At 44.0% G+C, this 22,212-nt stretch overlaps 1 protein-coding gene across 1 annotated transcript; it reads right to left on the bottom strand.

Annotated features, from left to right (window-relative positions):
* Positions 1–15,859: 15,859 nt before the first annotated feature.
* On the bottom strand, positions 15,860–20,627 carry CRYGS (crystallin gamma S). Its single transcript, XM_012789661.2, has 2 exons — positions 17,573–20,627; positions 15,860–16,540 (listed from the first exon to the last, which is right to left on the bottom strand). The coding sequence occupies exons 1-2, from the start codon at positions 17,888–17,890 to the stop codon at positions 16,268–16,270; spliced, it is 591 nt and encodes a 196-aa protein (XP_012645115.1). The 5' UTR covers positions 17,891–20,627; the 3' UTR covers positions 15,860–16,267.
* Between the last annotated feature and the right edge of the window lie 1,585 nt (positions 20,628–22,212).

The following is a 22,212-nucleotide window of genomic DNA, read 5'->3' as shown; positions in this document are numbered from 1 at the left end:
TAGCAGGATCTGAACCCAGATCCCTCTTCCAGGTGTTCAAAAATGACTTCCCGTAAGTGCTGAGTTTATCTGGGTGTGCCCCTCCATGTGGATCCCTGGAATGCTTGGCTCCAGATGTCACCATGTGTCTTCAAAAGCCCAGGCTTGCAGAAAGGGAATGACTGAGCACATGTACCGGTTGTGTCCCATTTGAAAACCCACCAGCTCATGGTCATCTACTTCAAGATGCATTTTATCCTTTTATATTATCAGGAACTTGGTTGCCCCATACAAAAGGGGAGAGGTGGGATGGGGGAAGCAAATGGACTATTTGGGGGAAAAGAAATGAGACCACCTACCCAGAGGCACACCCCAAAGGAGAGTGAGAAGTAACAGAGCTTCTTGCAGCAGGCCTCTTACAACCCTCTGACACCTCCCTTGGCCCCAGGCCACCCAATCCTTTGCTCCAGTCGAATAGAGATGGCAAGAATTTTGTATTTATAGCAAATACAAAGCCATTCAGTACATAAATGAATTAAAGTCTGAACACTCAGTTGACCCCTCTGCCCTTGAGACTGGAATAATCTGGAGGGTGGATAAGCATTTTCCTTGCCCCAGCATTCAGGTAGAAATAGATAATGAACAATATGTAGATTTGCTTGGCCCAGTTATGGAGAATCACCTAGTAAGGGCTGGGGTGTGTGTGTGTGTGTGTGTGTGTGTGTGTGTGTGTGTGTGTGTTTGTGTGTGTGCATGTGATGTTAGTGAGTTTGGAATCCAGGCCACAAGTAAACAAATCGAGGGGTGGATGACATGTCATGGAAGGGACACTCTCGCATCATTTTCTTTTCCAGATACCTGCTTGGTGAGTCCAGAGAAAAAGTGAGTTCACTTATTTGCCACTCAGCACTGCTGCATCTACAGTTTGTGGCATTGTGGGAGGGGCCCTGGACCCCCCAATTCTGACTCTTACCTGCCAAGGGTCCAGGGCCATGTGATAGTGAATGGGGACCGTGACTGCGGTGAGCTCAGTCTCCTGTGGGCAGCTGCAGGGACTGCTGAGGAAGCTCTTCCCAGTAACCCCTGACTCCAGGGCCCGAGGGGCCTGGGCTTCTGGGAAAACAAGGCTGTGTGAGTGTAAAACTCACACTGAAAGGACTTTCTTCTTTCTTCTGTTGCATTTCACTCTGAGCAAGATTCACTGGCTTGTGACAAGCGTATGCTCTGCAAAGGAATACACACCTTCTACTCTTTTTCATCCTGCTGGTGGAAGGTCAGACTCTCTCCCTTAGCTCTCCAGGACATTTCTTCTGTCAGGCGGCCCCTCCCGCTGCAAGGCTCCTCCCTCTTTGAGGTCAGCCATCCTTTCCCTTCCTGCCTCTTTGGAAATAACTGGCCATCTTTCTGCCATGACAGATTGCACTGTGTGGCCAGTCAACCCCATTCTGCTTTCTGGGAAGACTAGCATGGCCTGCATTCCATGAGGGCATTAGGAGTCCTTGGCTTGCAACTCTGGACTTTTCCATCCAGCCTTTGCCTAGCTCTCATTATATTCTCCCATTCAGCGTCCCCTTCTCCCCTTACCCTTCACCACACCATGCTCCTGCTGTGGACTGAAGAGGAGAGAGAGGTGGTCTGGGGAGGAGGGGAGGAGCTTAGGGAGAGAGAAAGAACCAGAAACAGAGACAGAAAGAAGTAAAGACAAGAGATGAAGAGAGAAGACTGCTGCCTGGGTTACTTTTAGTCCTCCAGGACCTGAGTCTGAGATTTCCAGAATCCAGCTGCAACCTTATGGTACTTTTTAACTTAAGTTAGATAAATTTGCTTCCTATTTATTGTCATGCAAAGAGTCCTAATAAATATGTCAAGCCCCTTCAACCTCTCAAAGAGGTGTGCCTACCTCCTTTGAAGTCTTCCCCAGGCAGAGCCTAGCTGCTCCTGCCTCTCTTCCTACCACGTTTTGTACACAGTTCTGCTATACACTAATCCCGCATGTGGTTATGATCTAAAGAGCCATTTGTCCATTTCTTTTCCCCGTGCTTTTGTGGCAAGGACTGAGTCTTTTTCCAGACTAGGAACCAGGTATCTTTAGCAGACCAGCCCAGTGCCTGGCATAGGGCAAGTGCTTAATTTTGGATGAATCCATGAATCAACGAACCAATGAAAGAATAAAGTGTCAGTGCAACAAAATGCAAACAAGTTGTCTAAAATACTTCTGGAAATTTTAATTCTAACATAAGTTTTAAGCATGCCATTTTGTTCAAGAAACATTAGACTGATAGGGGACGCAGCCCTGAAAAGTGATTGTAGAAGCTCTTTAAATAGGGTTTTAGTAACTGTTGCTGTCTATTGAAAGAACTTTCCTATTTCCTTTCTCCTGGTAAGAGACTCTATCCTGCTGGACAAAAGGGTGAGCACATGACCCTGTCCTGGCCAGTAGGAGTCGCTGCCTGACCTGTAGCACCAGTTCCCCACGACATAGAAAGGGTCTGCTTGCTGGGGGACAAATGGACTCCGACATGCCCACTGAAGCAGAGACAAGCAGAGTGGAGAGACAGATGGAGAGTTGGAAGTAACCTTGTGCCAGCAAGCTGGTTCCTTTGGCTCCCCTGTCTGCCCCGGGAGCTGCCCTTGTGCACTTACTGAGAGCCAGTAAGTGTGTGTGTGTGTTTGTATATATATATATATATATATATATATATATATATATATTTTTTTTTTTTACACATATATATATATATATATTCTTTTTCCTGCTTAAGCCGGTTTGAGTTGAGTTTCTGATGCTAAGAACATAGAGACCTGACTGGGCTGGGTGAGGTGGCTCACGCCTGTAATCCTAGCACTCTGGGAGGCCAAAGCAGGAGCATTGCTTGAGGTCAGGAGTTTGAGACCAGCCTGAGCAAGAGTGAGACCCTATCTCTACCAAAATTAGAAAAAATTAGCTGGGGTAATGGCATGCGCCCATAGTCCCAGCTACTCGGGAGGCTAAGGCAGCAGGATTGCTTGAGCCCAGGAGTTTGAGGTCGCTGTGAGCTAGGCTGACGCCACAGCACTCTAGCCTGGGCAACAGAGAAACACTCTGTCTCAGAGAAAAAAAGAGTCCTAACTAATTCAGTGTTAAAACTCCTACAGGAATCTGGACCTGATTAGCAAAGCTATCCCAAAAAAGACAGCTTTGTCATGCTAGCCCTTTGTTCCCACCTCTGTCTGGTCAGGAGTCAGACTTTGCCTTCCTTTGGACTGTAGCTGATGTCTATGGGCCAAGGTCCCACAATCAAAAAAGCTTCTGGGCTAGGTTTAAACATATTCAAGATGTACGATGAAATGAAAGAAAGCAAGGCACAGACAGTGTGTATAATCAGCAATGATTGATGTGCTAGAATAGGGTAGATGGTTATAAAATGCACATAACCATTTAGGAGCAGATAAAAGAGGCAGCACCACTTGAATGGAAGCTCCAGGAGGGCAGGGATTCTCGACGTCCTCATTTACTACTCTAGTCCAAATTCAGAACAGAATGAGAAAATGGCATCCATGGTCACCTATCTGGGGGGAGGTGGGATCAGAGGTAGAAGAGGGATAAGAGGGAGACTGAGGACCATTCTGGATTGTGGGCATTTTTCACACATGGCTGCTACCTTAAAAAAAGAAACTAAAAAGGAGTGAGAGGGCCAGGCGTGGTGGCTCACACCTGTAATCCTAGAACTCTAGGAGGCCAAGGCAGGAGGATTGCTCAAGGTCAGGAGTTCTAGACCAGCCTGAGCAAGAGCAAGACCCCGTCTCTACTAAAAATAGAAAGAACTTAATTGGCCAACTAAAGATATGTAGAAAAATTAGCCAGGCATAGTGGTGCATGCCTGTAGTCCCAGCTACTTGGGAGGCTGAGGCAGAAGGATCACTTGAGCCCAGGAGTTTGAGGTTGCTATGAGCTAGGCTGACACCACGGCATTCTAGCCCAGGCAGCAGAGTGCGACTCTGTTTAAAAAAAAAAAAAAAAGGAGTGAGAGCAGGAAAGCAGGACACTTTGAGCCTAAAAAAACAGGTTGAAACAAATGAGAAATTTGGTCAAGAGTCTCTTACTGCTACCTCACTCGTACAGCAGACGGGAAAGGGGCTGGCGAGAGGATTAGCAGCACCTGCTCCCTCCTTTTCCGAGGCTCAGAGGAAGCAGTCCCTTTACACAGCATCCCCGCTGCGCTAATCTGCTCCTGCTTGTAAATATGGCAAACCTGGAGTGTTTCCTCCACGTAAATAAACAAGGCTTCCACAAATAGCACGACCCACTTGTCTTGAACACTGGAGCAATAGGCTTTCCTTCTGACAGCCTCCTGACACCCTGTCAGCCTCATGGGGAGTCATTTCTGCCTATTCTCTACGCTGACGTCACCGGCATCTTTGGAGATGATAGGCACTATTAGAAAAGGAAAGGCCTTACGTGTTTAATTTGGGCCAATTCCTGTTACAGTATACATTCTTCTATTTCTAGCAATATTCCCAAATGTCCAATTTCAGTGCCCCCTTCAAAAACATGGAGCATATGAAAAAGAGAAAATTAGTACTTTTGCCAGGAACTTTATATAAAATATCTCATTTATGTCCCATAATGACTTTATGAAGGAGATAGGATCACCTTATTTTATAGAAGCTGGGGCTCAGATAAACTAGTGGGAAGTAAGGATTCCTACCAGGTCTATCTCTAAAAAGTATGTTTTTTTCACTGTACCCTACTGCCTTCCTACCTTTGCATGACACTTACAGTTTACAAAGCAATTCACATAAATATCTGATTTAAATCTCACAACTGTGAAATCTAGAAATTATTTTTAATTCCCATTTTACAGAGGGGAAAACTGAGGCTCAGAGACAGGAGCACAGAGTCAGCATAAAAAAAGAGAGAAATAGCACTGGTCTGGAAGTGGAAAGACCTGGATCCTACTCCTGGCTTTGTCCCTGATGGACTTTGTGACTTTGTGACCAGTCATGCATCCTCTCTACCCACAGTTTTCTCACAAGCTCAGCGGCTCAGATAGTCCACGGTCCCAGCAAACCTCTTGCTGTTCTTGAAACAAGATTAGAACTTTAGTTGCAAGGAGGAGCCAACAGAAACTCATGCACACAACCAGCTCTAGTGGAATATTTGCATTTGTTCCTATGCTGAAGTTCACACTTCTAAGTTTCGACAGCTACAATGTCTTAATCATGACACTGCTTCTAGAGTGCCATTAACATTCCCATCGGAGATAGAAATGCCAAATTGCTAATAGCACCCTGGAGGTTTTGCAACTTTTGCTATCATCTCCTTTGATGATTTTTAAAAATTATATTAAGCTTATTAAAAATATCAATCTTTTTTGTTTAAAAACAGAGGCTCTATGCCAGTGACTATACAAATGCAGAAAATGAAACTCTGTCCACCAGAAATAAGGCAGCCCACAAGTGTACCAGCTCTACCAAGCTGATGGAAATATCTGAGGACCCCAGACCTGCCTGGCTGCCGATGGGGCTTTCCTTTGCTAGCGGGAGTTGCCAGCAGCAGTAGCGGGCTACTGCTGAAATAAAGCAGCCGCTGGAACCAGGCATAGGGGGAAGCCATGACCCCGTTTGCCACATAAAACTGGAGAGGGAAATAATGGAGTCTTGCCTGCAAAGGCAGTGGTCAGAGAACGGGCAAGCCCAGTTTGAATATGGGCCCTGTAGCTTGTGACTTTTGTGATCTTGGGCCTGTATTTCATCTCTCTGGGCTTAATTTCCTATAAGAGGGGTGTGTGAGGTTGTGCGTTCCCCTAAAGCAGATCCAAAGACAAGGATTTGAGTGTAGGTAAAGGATGTGGGCAGTGACCCCAGGAAGCCCTGGTAGGAGAGTGGGGAAGTGAGTCAGGGACGGAAGGAAGCCAAGGAGAGCTTGTCATCAAGTAGGTTACCACTGCAGCAGGAGCTCAGTTCTACTGGGGCTCTCTGAGGGACAGTGTAGAACATGCCTTGGGGTTGTCCCCCCAGAGGGGTGAAGAAATGGTTGCACATCCTATAACTTGCACTCATCATTGGCTGGGGGTGCCCCCAGGAACATTGACTTCCCAGCATTTCTGGCCTTCCCTGTGCACTAGCTGAGAATTGATGCAAAAATTAAATGGTCCTTTGGGCATGGAGAAAATGTAGGTAGGTAGATAGTTTTACTATTCTTATTTAAAATCAGGAAATAAAGGCACAGAAAGATCAAGTAACTTGCATAAAGTTATATAGCCAATAAGTGGGAAAGCCAAGATTTGAGCTTAGGCTGTCTGGCACCAACGTCTACATGGTCAGCCATTACACTAGGCTGCCTGTCTACATTCTGAAGAGCTCTCATCCATAGCTACATAGCTCTATTGACATGTCACCTACTGGAGTTGCAGTTTGTGCCCCAAGATTCCTCACGGAATAGCCTTCATTGCTTTGGTATGAATTCAAGACTGGTCTTCAGCCTTGTGGGCCCAGAATCCAGCTTCTTCCAATGAAGATGGGCCTGTCCCAGTTGGCAATTTACAATGAGTTATAACTACCATAGGAAACAGAACTCTTGAGCCCTCCTGACCAAGAGTAGTCACATTACTTGGAAGCCAACTCAGAGTCAGATTCATCTGAGAAACAGGGACCACATGGAAGGAGTTTAGAGGACTCAAGTGTCTGACAGCTAGAGGCTTGAATCCCCCCACAGTGAGTGTGACTCCTGCTTGCTCCTGCCCATGGGACAGTGAAATCTAAAGGTACTGGCCAGGGCTTCCTCTTCCAGGGGCAAAGTTTAGACAAACTCACCTACTCACTCAGCAATTGTCCCTGGGACTTAACTTTTCTTGGATTCCATGGCTTACCAAACCTTTCCTGTTTATTGACTTATTTCTTCACATAAGAAACTTTTAGCTTTCAGTCAGGGTATAGTAAAACTGGGAGGATAAGGAGACTGTTTCCCTAAGGTGACTTAGAGAATCTCTGCTGTATCTTTGATAAGTCTAGGTCTCCAAGAGAACTCTTCTTTCTCGTAATTCCTAGCCCATAGGTAGTGGCAAAAGTACACAAAGTAGGTGACACATAGTAGGTGCATGATAAATGTCCATTTAACCACAAACCTCTACCCTGGATGATTCATGGACAAAAGACACAGTCCTTGACCTCAAGGTGTCATGGCCAGAAGAGGATGAGAAACAAGGATAAGTAACTACGGCACAGGAAACTGGGAACTGCGATGGAGGTGAAGGTGCAGTGTCACAGTAGCATGGAAGAGAGGTGTGTTGTCAGGGAAGCCCCCAAGGGGACATCTGACCTCTTACAAAAGATAAGGAGAAGGCTCACAGGCAAAAAAGTGGGGAGGGTTATTCAGGGCAGAAGACAGCATGATAACCTTAACAAATCCCAGAGATTGCCTCTGAGAGTAGTAGACTGGAGGAGCTGTGGGAGCTGGGGGGAGTGGACAGACAGAACCTTCCTGCCGAGTAGAATGTGGGGGCCCCGCTGCAGCGGGGGCGTTCCCGGCCCTTTCTCCAGCCTCTCTGCTCAGCCGCTGCCTCTGTGCATTGCATCATGAAGGATGTGTGCCATGGTCCAGCAAGTTGGGATTTTGTAATCAGCAAACACGTGGAACCTGAAATACTAGGAGGGTTTAAATACCGGAGGTGACATAGTCTGTGTTTTCGAAAGAAAGCTCTGAAAGCAGGGAGGCTGACGGATTGCTGAGGAGTGACAGGTGGCTGCAGGCCATCAGGACACACAGAGGCACGAGGCAGAGAGGTGGAGGAGGGAGGGAGGACTTTGAGAAATCCTTGGAGGGTAGATTGGACCTGAGTTTGTAACCACCTGGGTATGGGAGAAGGGAGGATGAGGACAGGATGACGGCTGGGTGCTGAAGCCGGGAGAGAGTGACTCTGCGGACGTGGATTTGGGAGCCACACACATGGAGAGAGAGAAGTTGAATCTGTGGGAGCGTCAGGTGTGAAGAGGACCAAGAACAAAGTGTCGGGGACACAGACACTCTAGGGACAGGAAGACATGTGCAGGAGTGGGGAGGAAACCCTGAGAACACTGGCCCATTCGCTTTCTCTTTCAGGAGCTGCAGGTACCCGTAGAGACCAGGCCTGTGCTGGCGCGGTTGAGGACAGTGAGGAGGGAACAGCTGCTCTGCAGAGTGGGCGAGGGAGTTGTCTGTGGACACGGAGAAGGACTGCCAAGCACGGATTGTTTTCTCCTGTCCCGACAGCTGCTGTCAGTCAGGGGACCAGATGGAATAATGAGGTAAGATGTTCCCACCACAGAAACTAGATCCTTGGAGCAAAGCAGGTACTTCTAGATGCAGAATTTATTCCTCTGCACCACCGGAGGGCCACTGATGCCTGATGGAGTGACTTGCCCGTGGGGGTGCAGGAAGGTGCTCTCAGATGCTGTCCCCGGTTACGCTAGGAGCAGGCCCTCGTCACCATTCGCAGGTCTGGAACAAGGGTGCAAATGGAGGCCCACATACCACATGTCTAAATATTTGGAAACTATGAACTAAACTATAAGTTCCCACCGCCAGCCTGCATAACCCATTCCCAGGATCAGCCTTGCCACCAGAGGGGAATGCAGCCACGCTCTCCCCAGGAGCAGCCCTGCCACCTGTGAACCTGGGGGTGGGGGGCAGCTCAGATGTGCTGGGGCAGGATGAGACAGAAGCTGGACCTGGGCCCCGACTCCCAGCTGACGACCCTGTGAACCCAGGACAGGGATGACATACTCAAGATCCCCAGGGAGCCAAGTCAGGCAGGTTTCACTCTCCACATGTCATTTTGCCAACTCGGGATCTCCAGGCAGTTCTATGTATGTCCCTAAACTACATCACCCTGGTAGAGAGATGGGAAAGAGCACAGTCATCTTGGGGAAACCGGCTGGCAAGACACCCGCTTTGGGCGACTTGAAACAGCTATAAACAAAAGCAGGCTTTCTGGAAACAACTCAGTGTTGTTCAAGTGGTAAATAGTAAAACATGATAGGGTATATCCATACGATAGAATAATACTCAGCGTAACAAACTACTGTATATGCAACAGCATAGATGTATCTCAGGAGCGTCCCACTAAGTGAAAGAAGCCCGTGCAGAGTGCTGCATACTGTGACTCCACCCACATGGCATTCCGGAAAAGGCAAGCTTTAGGGAGAGAAGCCAGATCAGCGGCCCCAGAGCAGGAAGCGGGGCATGAGGCAGGGAGGGACTAACTACAAAGGGACATAGGAAATTTGACTGGTGATGAAAATGTTCTATATTTTGATTGTGTCGGTGGTTACCCAACTGGATATGTTTGTCAAAAGTCACATCAAACCAAGCACTTAAAAAAGGGTGAATTTTACAGTTTATAGAATATATGATACCTTAATAAAGCTAACCCAATAGGTAAGCAAACATATCAATCAGACCCTCTTCCTCTGGTTTCCCAGGGCGGAGGCTGTGACTTTCTCCCTCCCCGACCTCCCGACTTGAGCATTCAGGGCCACATCCCTTAGTCCAGGGGGCCTTTCAGCCCTTACCCCCTCCTATAATTTCCCTCAGTCAGGTGGTTACCAAACCAGAGAGCCGGAGGAGAGATTTACACAGGAAAGACGGAATCCGGAGTATGCTGTGCACCGTGGAGTTTGTGATGTGCGGGATCCCGAAGGCGGGAGGGGCCCCTCTCTCCAGGCCCTGAGGACAGTACGAGAGAGTCACAGACTTCGAGTGTCTGCCTGAACAAGCCTAGGCGCATGTCAACGTTTAGTGTCCTGCAGATTTTCCTCTCACTTAACACACAACTAACTCTTTGATAACATTCTGTGAAAACTGGATTTTTGTTTGAAAAATTTAAAAGAGCCCCATAGCCATTTTAAATACACTATTTCTTCCCCAATTTACTTGTTTCACAGATTTGAAATTTTCCAAGGATTCGATTTGCTTAAAGAGGAGCACACCTGAAGAGTCAAGCCTCCACTTCCCTCCACGCACCTGCCGCGTGTGTGTCTTTTCCTTACAGCGGGGCCCCACCGGGAACCAGAGAAATGAGGGTGGTGGGGTAGACGATCAACAGAGCACTGGGTAAACCAGTCTCGGTTGTCTTTCGGGCGGGTCCTCCAGACGCTCCCACATGGCCCCAGCCCTGCACTCCGGTTCCCACTTGTGTTTCACTGACATTACTTGAAATCACGGGGGCCACTTACACTGAAAGTGAGCCTTAGACTTGTGACAAAAATGAGGGAAATGGCTTTCTTAAAATTGTCATGTCACGGGGAAGACTTTTGGCATGAACACCTGTCACACCAGAGGGCCGTTCTCAACTGTGAGAGCCTAGAAATTCTGTAATCCACCCTACGGTCACAGAGCCTTTCTGTGATTCAGTTTATTCATATTTAAAACAGGGATAATGATAGCTACCTTCCTTTGCTCCCATAACCAGGGTGAGGGTCAAATGAGGCATTATATGGCAAAGAGCTTTAGAAGCTCTGCAATAGTATGTGCAAATGGGAGCTGCTGCTACGCGGTTGTAAGACACCAGGAGGGTGGCAGGAAATTGTGACTGTCACGACTGCCAGGCCCCCTGGCCTCGAGGGAGTCCCCAGAGGCTTGTGAGTGGTTCCACTTTACAACCAACCTGTAGGCAGCTGTGTTCCACCCGCCTTCTTCCTTCCCCCTTCTGCTGCTCACTGAAACGCAGTCACAAGATTTATCTTTCTGTCCTGACTGCTGGGTCTTGGAGTACTGGCCCAGCCAGGGTCACCAGGTTTCCTGTGAGCTCAGGCCAACCGTCCAGTGTGTGCTGGGCAATCGCAGAGGTCAGCACTATAGCCGGGCCACCATTGTTCTGGCCCACAGTCCAGTGGACAGGCTAATGCGACCTATTCAGGAGGGCAGAGCAGGAACAATAGGAACAAATCTCTGCCTGTTGTGCTCCCAGGAGGCAAAATGCTGGCAGGATTTCTCCTGAAAGCTAATCAATTCCAGAACCACCCGACCAGGGTGCTGAGACCCATGGTTGCTGACTCACAGAGGGGCACACTGGTGCTGGGGAAAGGGGACCAAAGTGAAAGGAAATGAGATCGTTTAGCTGAGATAAGAGAAAAGCAAGGGGGCAGCACAGGTCTGGCAGAAGCAGAGTGGGCAGCCCAAGTTCCCCCTTCTGTGCCTGCAGCTGCACAGAGCTCGCTGGCTTTCCTGTCCCCACTGCTGCCACCCATGCCCAGTCTCCTCGCCTCCACCTGCTCTCAGAAAAGATCTCATAAAGTCACTCACAGACACCTAAGTCATTGATCATTAAAACAGGGAGGGCTAACAAGACCCCCAGCCCCCCGGTTCCCAATCTGTTTACCATCAAGAACTCCTCATATGTCTCCTCCCTCAGAGCGTCCGTATTTGGAGGATTTTAGAATAACCTCTGTTCAGCACCTGCTCCTGTGGGTCATTCACTGGACTAAGAATTTTTCCCTTATTACTACATTGGATGCTGGGAAGAGAGTATAACTACCTCTGTTTTACATGTGGGAAAGCTAAGATGGAGAGAAGTGTGTTTGCCCCCAAATCCCACAACTAGAAAGCAGGAGAGTGAGACTCAACCTAGGTCTGTGTGGCTTCAAGGTCCCACATGCCACAGCTTTTAAGAAGAAATAGCTTGTATACCCAGCAATTGTACTTCTAGGTATACATCCAAGAAAAATGAAAATGTATGTCCACTTAAAAATGTATATACAAATGTTTACAGCAGTGTTATTCAGAATAGCCAAAAAGTAGAAATAACTCAAATGTTCAACAACTGATGAATGGATATTTTATAGAAATGTAGAATTTCCATATAATGGAATATTATTTGGCAATAAAAAGGAATGAAGAAACAACACATGCTACAACATGCATGAACGTTGAAAACATTTTGCTAAATGAAAGAAGCCAGTCACAAAAAGATCACATATTTTATGATTTCATTTACATGAAACTTCTAGATAGGCAAATATAGAGATACAGAAAGTAGACTAGTGGCTGCTGAGGACTGGGGTGATGGGGAGATAGATAAGGCAGTGATCCCTAAAGGGTAATGAGTTTCTTTTTGAGATGATGAAAATTTTGTGAAATCACGTGTGGTGATGGTTGCACATAATAACTGTGAATATACTAAAAACTGTTGAGTGTATACTACAAACAGGTGGATTGTATGACATGTGGATTAAATCTCAATAAAGCTATTTAAAAAGACATAGCTCATTCTACGACTGACAAGTTACTATGGTTCTGTCCCTCAAAGGTTGAGAAGCAGAAGCTGCATGGTACAGTGGACAGAATAAGAGCTTTGGGACCAGTGCCCTTAGAAAGTTTGGTTAACCTTTCTGAGCCCCTTTCCTGAGGCTAGAAAGCCCCCTCTCACTAAGTTATTATTATGGTGTATGGGAAAGCCCCCAGCCCCTCTAGTTCTAAATTGCCTGACTTTGAAGTTTGAGGCTTGAGTAAAGAGGTAAATATGGGAGGTGTCTGTGGGCAGAGAGGTTTCTCTTTCAATGAAGTCCCATCCACGAGGGACTCTTCCCTCCTGTGTGTGCCAGAAGCTGGTCAACCAAAGTCCTGGAAGAAGAACTTGGTGATTAGCTGCCCTGTGTCCCCTGAGACACCCCAGATAAAAGGGACCAGGTAGAAACTGGAAAACAAAGGGGATTTTTGTGAACTCTAGGGACAACCCCGCTGGCCTTGGAAACTGCTGGGAGCTAGAACTGGGGGAGAGACTTATGGGAGAACTAAGAGAAAGTCAAACTCCTAAGATAATAAAAATACAACTCTTTTTCAAAGTAGTAGGATGGCTTGGATCATTCTGATGTATTTTTTCCCAACTATGAAGCATCTGCCAAAAATGCAAAGATGCTTTTCTGAAAACAACTGGGGGGCAGAAAGAGGTATAAAAAAGCTAAGCAAGTAAAAAATAAAACCAAAAAAAAAAAAATCAAACAATTTGGTAATAGAAGTACTTAATACTAGGAAATGGTACTAATATGCTAACCATGATGGTAAAGTATAGTTGATCCATATTATTTCACAGATTCCATATTTATGAATTCATCCACTCACTAAAATGTATTTGTAATCTCAAGATCACTACTCCTGGTGCTTTTATGGTCATTTATGGATATAAACAGAGCAGTGAAAAATTCGAGTTGTCTAAGGAGTATGTTCCCAGACGAGGTTGAACAAATGCTTTGCTTTCTTGTTTCGGCTCTCATACTGTGTTTCAGCTCTCATACAAGTGTCCTTTTCACAGTTTATTTAGTGCCATGGTTTCTGTATTGTTTTAATTTTCATAGGTAATTTCACAGTTTAAAACAGCCCCCAAATGTAGTGCTGTAGGGCTGTCCAGTCCTAAGCATAAGAAGGCAGTGATGTGCCTTACTGAGAAATGTGTTGGATAATCTTTCTTCAGGCATGTGTTACAGTGATGTTGGCCATGAGTTTCATGTTAACGAATCAACAATATATACTAAAACGTCTTTAAACAGAAAAATACACGAAAAAAGGTTATGTTTTGATCAGTAGATAAAAATGTCGTGACCAGAGGCTCACAGAAACCTAACTCTATATTTTCTCTAGGAGCAATAGTTCAATATTTGCTATTCAGTGTTTGTGGTGTCCTTATAGAATATAACTATGGGAAATAATGAGAATTGACTGTAAATGCTATGCATTTTTCATACATTATCTTATTTTAATGCCCACAAAGTATGTGTTATCTTGGTTTTACAGATAAGGAAATTGAGGTTATGCATGTTGGACTATGTGATGTGAAGCTAACATGTGAAAGTGGTAGCATTTGAATTCATTTCTGTCTAATTCTCCAGAGAGGGAGGGAACTCTCTAGCCCTTCAACTGCAGTGCTGATTCCTAGGAAAAGGCGGCCAGTCAGTCCATATCAGAGATGGTAGAAGAACACAAGGCAAGCTGGGCTTAGTCAAGAACAATCTAAATCAGAGAAAGGAAGATGAAAGAACTGCACATAATACTCCAGATGTAGTGTGCTCTGGTCAGACTGTAGCTATGTTGGTGGGGAAGAGATAAACTGCAATCTGCACAGGAGAGAGGCACCAGCATGGAGAGGATTCTGGGAGCCAAGACGTCAAGACAGAAATGATGGAAGGAACAGGAGCTGTGCAGTGTAGGAATGCCAGTGTGGAGGCAAACAGGGTGATCTGTAAATGTCCGAAGAGCTATCTTGCGGATGAAGAACTAGATGGAAAGCAGAATGAGGACTGCAGGTTGACAGTTTCAGGAGACAGATTTTGGCTCAATGTAAAGAACAATTTATGATATTCAGAGCTGCCCTACAAGCCAAGATTGAAACCTGTGGTCCACGGGCCACATCCACATGCAGACATACTCTGTTGGCTTGCAGTATTTTTTTAGAAAATGTATTTAAATGCCTTCTGTGGGGCATGTCCCCTTGTTTCCATAGCTGCACCACTCCCAGTGCTCTTAGTTCCATGTCACTCCTGTGTCACCTGCTTTGCCCTTGAAGTAATGTCAGATTTAGCAAATAAAATTACAAGATACAGTTAAATTTTAAGACAATTTCTTAGTATAAGTATGTCCCATGCAAGACATGGGATATACTCATACCATATTTGTATTTATATTCCAATATTTGGGATTTAATAATACTGTCCTGTACTTAATCTGGCAACCCTACCCTGGAGGCTTTAAATGGAAGCCCTGGTGTTGCATTTTGAGACAGTGGGCTCCGTATTTGGGAAATATTCAAAGACTTGTCTCAGAGGAATGCTTGGGATGGAAACAGGCATAAAACGGTTTAAGGATGTCCTTGCCTCTTTTTCTTGAGATCCCTTATTTCAGAGTAACAAAACAACAAAAGGTAGAGGGAGATGACTCTGAATTACCAGGTAGTGTTCTGGGTGTGGTTGACGGATGGGGCACCAGCTTCTTGTTCTAATAGCAGAATGTTCTACCAAAAGAGCTAAGATTGATAGATAGATAATGACATAAAGTAGTTTTGATCTTTAATATCATTAGCCAGTAAAATTCTTTTTAAGCAAAAAGTTGATTGGTGTGTCTGCACCTGGGAGAATGGTGGCAATGTCTTTCTGGATTAGGCATGTTATATGCCAAAATGATAATTCTGCTTTTATCTGTCTAAAGCCATTTTCTACTTCTCTGAAACTGTGGTTAGTCATCCTAACACTTCTTGTTTTCCTATCCTGCTGCCAGAACTTTTCTGGTTGTTTTGAACAGATTGTGACCAAGGAACATGGCAGCCGTTGATATGAGAGAAGAGGCTGATACTAACTCACTCCGTTACCACAGCTTCAGTTTCTTCAGTGGAAAACGAGTAGCAGATCTCTGAGGTCACTTCCAGAAATTATGCTTCTAAAACTAAGTGTCAATAGTCTGGGGTCATCTGCTAGTCTTTCAGTGTCCTCCTACTAGCCTCTGGGGGATTAGCATGTTTGTGTTTGATGGGACTCGAGAAAGTATTTGGTTCAACTCTCTCGTTTCGGAGATAAGGGGAACACAGTAGGGTGACAAGGTCTGGAGCTAACACAGTAGGGTGACAAGGTCCAGAGCTCTCTGCAGCTCAGCAAATGGCTTTCCATTTCTTCCTTCCAGAGAGTCTCTGGATCTTAAACAAGGGACTTCAGGTGACTTATGGCCCTGCTGTTTTCAAATAATAACCCTGTTTTCACAGTTGTACTTACATTATATACAGAGAACTCCAGCCAATATGTGTTGAATGAATGTGCTGGAAATAAGGAGACAAGAACAATGGCTCTGGGAGCAGAAATATCCTAGACCAAATCCTGGCTCCTCCATTCACCAGCTGGAGAATTTGGGCAAGTTTTTAATTTTTAAATTTCACTGCCTCAGTTTCTTTATTTATAAAATGCAGATAAACTACCTCTCATAGGGTTGTGAAGAGAAAATGGAATAATGTAGGCACTTAATAAATGATAGCAATTATTATTGTGCCTGTTGAATTAATGCAAAACATAAGCAAAAAGAACCATCACATGGCAGTATCATTTTCTAACCTTTTAATGTGATCTCACTTTGTTTGGCACAAAGATCTAGCCTGGTAATCTGATGCATGAGTTGTTTTGTGTGACTGTCCACGGTGGTGGGCACTACATTGCTGATCCCTAGAAGCATTTAAGGAGAGGCGTTATAGTCAGCAGTGGGATGCATGCCAACTGTTTTATTTATGATGCCTATTTGGACCAAAAGGCCAGCCAGCATTTGGGCCCCAGGAACAAGCCTATGGCCTCATTCACATCATTACTCCACAATGCGGCGGAAAGACTGGACAGCGGGGGAAGCTGCACTCCAATCGATGGGCTTCCGGTACTCCTTCTTCTCCAGGAGGTACTGCCTGCCGCGGTAGTTGGGTAGCTCATAGAAAATCCAGACACCCTCCAGCACCTTACAGGAGTGGATCTCTCGCATGTGAAACTGATCCATGATGGAAGGGCAATCTTCAGTGGTTTCATACATCTGACCACTAAAATCCGCCTTCTCAAAGATCTGAATCTTATACTGGCCTCCGCTGGGCTGAAAAGAACACAAACAGCAACCATTATGGCAATCACCAGCAGGTTAAGAACTTAGAGAACAGGATGGTTCCAAATCTACTACTTTAAAAGCTAGATGATCTAAACTTCCATTTCCACTGTGTACTGACTGAAACAGCTATCTTTTTATTTTTAATTATTATGGGAACATTACAGTTGTATGTCTTTATAGGGTACATGTGATGTTTTGATAAAGGAATATAATGTGTATTAATCAAATCAGGGTAATTGGGATATCCATCTCATCAAGCGTTTATCATTTCTTTGTGTTAGGAACATTTCAACCTCCCTCTTTTAGCTATTTAAAGTATACCCTAACTTATTGTTGATTATTGTCATGTTGTGCTATCAAATATTATTCATTCTATCTGACTATCTAACTATATTTTTGCACCTATTAACCATCCCCCCCATCCCCACTATCCTTCCCAGCCCCTGGTAACTGTCATTCTAGTCTCTGTCTCCATGAGATCAATTGTTTTAATATTTATTTATCTTTCACATTTAAGTGAGAACATGTGAGATTTGTCTTTCTGGGCTTGGCTTATTCCACTTAACATAATGTTCTCCAGTTCCATCCATGTCGTTGCAAATGGCAGCATTTCATTTTTATGGCCATATAATTTTCCATTGTGTATATGTACCACGATTTTTTTATCCACTCATCCACTGATGGACATTTAGTTTGATTCCAAATCTTGGCTCTTGTGAATAGTGCTAAACAGCTGACTTTTAATAAGAAAAAAATTATCTCCTCAAAATACTCAAGAGGCAGAGGAAGTGCCATGAGAATAATTAGTGTATTCAGTCCTGTGATAAACTGATCTAAGATGTTATTTAAGCGTCAGCAGCTAACAAAAGACAGCCACACATTAAGACGTAGAAAAACCTCCAGAAAACTTTCACATAAAAGCAAGGGGGGGGGGGGGCGTGGGGGTGGAGAGAGAGAATAAGGGAGCCAGGGAGGGAGGAGGGAAGGCGGGAGAGAACGTGAGCAAGTGGGCAGACATACCAGATGAACGGCTCTGCAGGAGCTGAGGCGGTCGTTGAGGCCCATCCAACGCTGGTATTCAGGGTACTCTCCCTGAGGTAAGATGTACATGTATCCAGCAAAGTTGGGTCTTTCGTACACAGCCCAGGTGCCTCCTTCCACTCTGATGGAGTTGCAGCGACTTAGGTAAGTGTGGAAATCTGCACAGTCGCAATCACAGTCATAGCGGCGGCCTTGAAAATTTTTGTCTTCATAGAAAGTGATCTGAAGTACAGGCAAACAAAGAAAACTGAGGAATTGGGTAGCTTTATTCACAGATGAAATAAAAATTAAGAACATATTGCCCTCCTTTAGAAATATTTTGAGGAGAAATATATAGTTCTACCTCACCTCAAAAAATATGCTTTCTGGCAGACAACTTTTTAGTTGGCAACAATAGGAATGAGTACTTTCTGAAGGCTTAATATGAAGCAAAACAGAGGAGTGCTCTAATAAAAGCCAACAGTTTCAGACTCAAGTCTTCCTTTATGTGCCCACAGCTCTCTCTACTTACATTATATTATAAATTACTCATTCGTATGGTGATCCCTCCCACTAGACTCCTGCTAGATTTCTTCCAAGGGCAAGGACCAAGCCTTACTTAAGCTATGATCCCCTGTGCTCAGCACTCGACAAGCCCTCAATAACTGTTTGATGAAGATGAGTGAGTTCCAAATGCAGAAACTTGTGATAAGTGATATATAGTGAAAAATACAACATAAACCTTAGCTTTAGAAAGATTATTTTAGATGGATATAGAGTACAGAGCATATACCCACGCAAATATACATATTTTGTTCTGTATTATTAGCTTATTGCCAACAGAGTAGTTGCAAAGTAACAAAGGCAAGAATATTCTTTTTGTTTTGTTTTTCAATACAGAGTCTTGCTCTGTCCCCCAGGCTAGAGTGCAGTGGCATCATCATAGCTCACTGCAACCTCTAACTCCTGGGCTCAAGTAATCCTCCTGACTCCTGCTGAGTACCTGGAGCTACAAGTGTGTACCACCATGTCCCGCTAATTTTTTAAGTTTTTTGTAGAGATAGGGGTCTCGTTATGTTCCCCAGGCTGGACTCAAACTCCTGGCCTCAAGCGATCCTCTTGCCTCAGCCTCCCAAAGTGCCGGGATTACAGGTGTGAGCCATAGTGCCCGGCAAGGAATGCTCTTTGCTTCACACTGTCACCAAGTTTCTACCACAATGCCTGGGGTATCTCTGATGGCAGCCATGGGAAACCAGTAATGAGAAACCTGGGCTCTAGAGCTACCTCTCCACAAACAGGCTTACAACCTTAGTCAAGTTGCCTCTCTGGGCTTCAGCTTCCCATTTTGTCAAATGCAAGGACTAGAGTAGATGGGAACCCCTGGCTGTAAAACAACTCAAGAGCTTTTCTGGTTGAAATAGGGGATAGAGTTCCCAGGAACTCCTAAGGATTCACGAAGCATTTTCTGAAAACCACTATAAAAAACACAAATGGCCTACAGAGTTTATTCCTTGTTGCTCAATAATTCCACAATCTAAAATCAATGTTAGGTTTAAATTTAAACTGAAACTACCGATGGCATGCTTTGAGCGGTTAATAGCATTATGCTGCCCCCTTGTGGCTGATTTGCTTCATGGATTTAAAAGCAGAAAATCATGTGAGTCATTTCAGATCAAAGTAGAGCCAGGTAGAATCTTGAGAGGATCTTGAGCTGAGGAATGAAGGACAAGTGAGTATTTTCCAGAGGCAAAGAAAAAGAGAAGTCTGTTCAAAGATTAAAGAAGTGAAAGAACATGGGGTCCATTACAGGGACAATAGTTTGTTAAGCCTAATATATTTCGAATATGTGAAATATTAGAAAATAAAGCCAGAAAAATGACACAGGAGCCATGCTAGAATCCCTCTGGTGATTATTTGAGAGCTGTACATAGTAGTCTGTACCTGGAAATAGACAGCTGCTATGGGCCAGGTGTGAGATGATGAGAGCCATTGAAAGGCAACTGCTATGTGAATTTAGAGTTTGGTGACTAATCACATGTAGGGAATAAAGGAAAAGACATAGCACAGATTTAGATACATGGCACCTCAGTTTATAGATGAAGAAAAAAAAAATCCCAGCACTACTGCTTACTTGCTGTGTGACCTTGGACAGGGCATTGAACCTTTCTCTAAAGCTCTTCATTTGCAAAATGGGATGGTAGTATCTACTTCAGAGGGATGTTCTAAGAGTCCAATGGCATAATATTGATAAAGTACTTAGTTTAATGCCTGACTCATAACTGCCAATAAGCTTTTGCAATTGTTGTTACAGATGAAGAAGTGACTTGCCTAACGTTACTAGCTAGTTACAAGTTAGTTGCAAGCAAGCCAGTGACTGCAGAGCAAAATTCCTGGTTAGTAATCTGTGGTTCACTTCATTTTCTATTGCCGTCTTCCTACCTGCACAACTAGCTCTGTTTAACATGGCAGCACTTACTCTCTTAGACACTGAACAAGACTGATCCTGAGCCGCAGGGGCTTTTCCCATGACCATGGAGAGATCTTTAGGAAAATCAAGTAACTTCTCTAACAATGGCTAGATTTTAAACTACTTAATTCATATGCTCAATTCGCCTTTGGTTTTTTGTAATTCACAAAAAAGGAGGTGTTGCAAGAGATATGCTATGGGAAATGGGGTTAATATGTATTTTATTTCATGGTTTCTCAGTTACTGCCCTCTGCGCATTTGCTTGACTGATATCAATGTCTGAGAAGTGGAAATATGCACCATACTCAATAAGCTCTCTGGATGTTCACCCTCCCAGTAGATGAGCCAACCACCCCAAGGTTGAAACAAAGCACTTTTCCTGTTACTATGGAATCATTACTGAGCTCCAGGACCACGCTCTCTTTTCAGTGGGAGACCTTCAAATCTCAGAGCCAGAGAATGTTGCACCTAGCTATGCTCAATTTCTATTCGTAGAAGAACCATGAAATCTCCACTACTGTCAGCTAAGAGATTTTAGCCCTTTGGCAAAAATTTTGTAGAGAAGGCTAAGAAACATACAGAAGGTTTTCCTAGAAATTATTACAAAATTTCTCTCATTTTCAAGTTTATATTTTTGAAAAATAGCCTACTAATCCAATGCAGCAGAAAGAAAAACATCTTAAGTATCCCAGAAGTACAAAAACATACTTAGTAAAACTTCATTCCTTCTACCAAGCCCATAACTCCTCTGATTCAACTGATAGCAAGATAGTGGGAAAGGGAGAAGCAATGAGAAAGAGTAAGAAATAACTTACTGTGTCCTTTGGCCTAGCAAGCAAAAATTACTTTATTAAATGAACAACTCAGCTATAAATAAGATAGTACACTATTACTACTCTGGAAATCTCTAAAATCGAGAGATATTTTCATATGTCTAAGACACTTACATAACAGCCTTCGCTCAAGGCACGTGGATACCTCTCTAAGGACTTGAAATTCCTTTTTAGTGGAATCTGTGTGGCATCTTTTCAAGAACCTCAGAGCACTAACAACACTTAGTTGTCTCCCCAAACCTTCTGGATGACAAACATGATTATTAGTTCTATTTTCCAATGGAAAAAAATCAGGCACTAATCAATTATGGAACAAGTTAACAGGTACCTTCTGATATGACACAATGGGAAGTATACAACATTGCCCACGTAGCTTTCTTGCCAAAGATGTTTAGTCTGAATCCAAACATGAGGAAATAATTGGAGAAATTTATATTGCAGGACTTTCTAAAAGATACCTGGCCTAGATTTTTAAAAACGTCAATAAATGACAACAATAACAACAACAACAAAAAAAAGGTAGGGGGACTGTTCTAGATTAAACAGGCTAAAAAAATAAAGAGGCTAAGGAGACATGACAACGAAATGCAATTCATTATATATGATCGAATCCTACATTAAGGGAAAAACCAGCACAAAGCACATTTCTGGGGGCAACTGGGGGAGATTTAAATATAGTTTCAATATTAGGTATTACATTTATGCTAAATCTTGAGGACATGATAATGATACAATGTTTATACAGGGGAATATTCTTGTTTTTTAGGAGATACATGCCTAAATATTTAAAGCAAAAGTATAGGAAAGTCTGCTACTTATTTTCAAATGGTTTAGTAAAAAGGAGACAGAGACACAGAGAGACCAAATATGGCAAAATGTTAACAATTGGAGTGAAGGATATACAAGTATTCATTCAGTATTTCTTATTCTTTCAGGATTCCATGGGGCTGAAAATTTTCAAAGTAAAAAACTGGAGGAAAAACCAGGCACCAACTGTGCCTTACACCCACTGGTCAGTGGAAGAGCTAAAAAGAAGGCATATTCCCTCATTCCCAAAACCCTGAGAGATCAATTTCCAGCCCAGCAACTGTGAGTCAAATATTTTGGTAACAATTTTCCTAATGTAAAGGAGCACTTTATTCAGGGAAAAGGTAAGAATAACTGCTTAAATGAAGGGGATATATAGGCTTTTATTCACATGATTGGGTCATCCACCTTGGCCATTTAGAACATTAATGGTTGAGGCTAAAGTTCACAAAACATATTTTTAATTTACTACTAAAAGTTTTGTACTCCATATAATCTTCATCAGCATGTCTTACTCCTGTAGAGAGTCATAG

This window comes from Microcebus murinus, chromosome 1, assembly GCF_040939455.1.
Source record: "Microcebus murinus isolate Inina chromosome 1, M.murinus_Inina_mat1.0, whole genome shotgun sequence".
NCBI classification, from domain to species: Eukaryota; Metazoa; Chordata; class Mammalia; order Primates; family Cheirogaleidae; genus Microcebus; species Microcebus murinus.
Note: the sequence above shows the minus strand (reverse complement) of the source record. Positions and strands in the feature narration are given on the sequence as shown.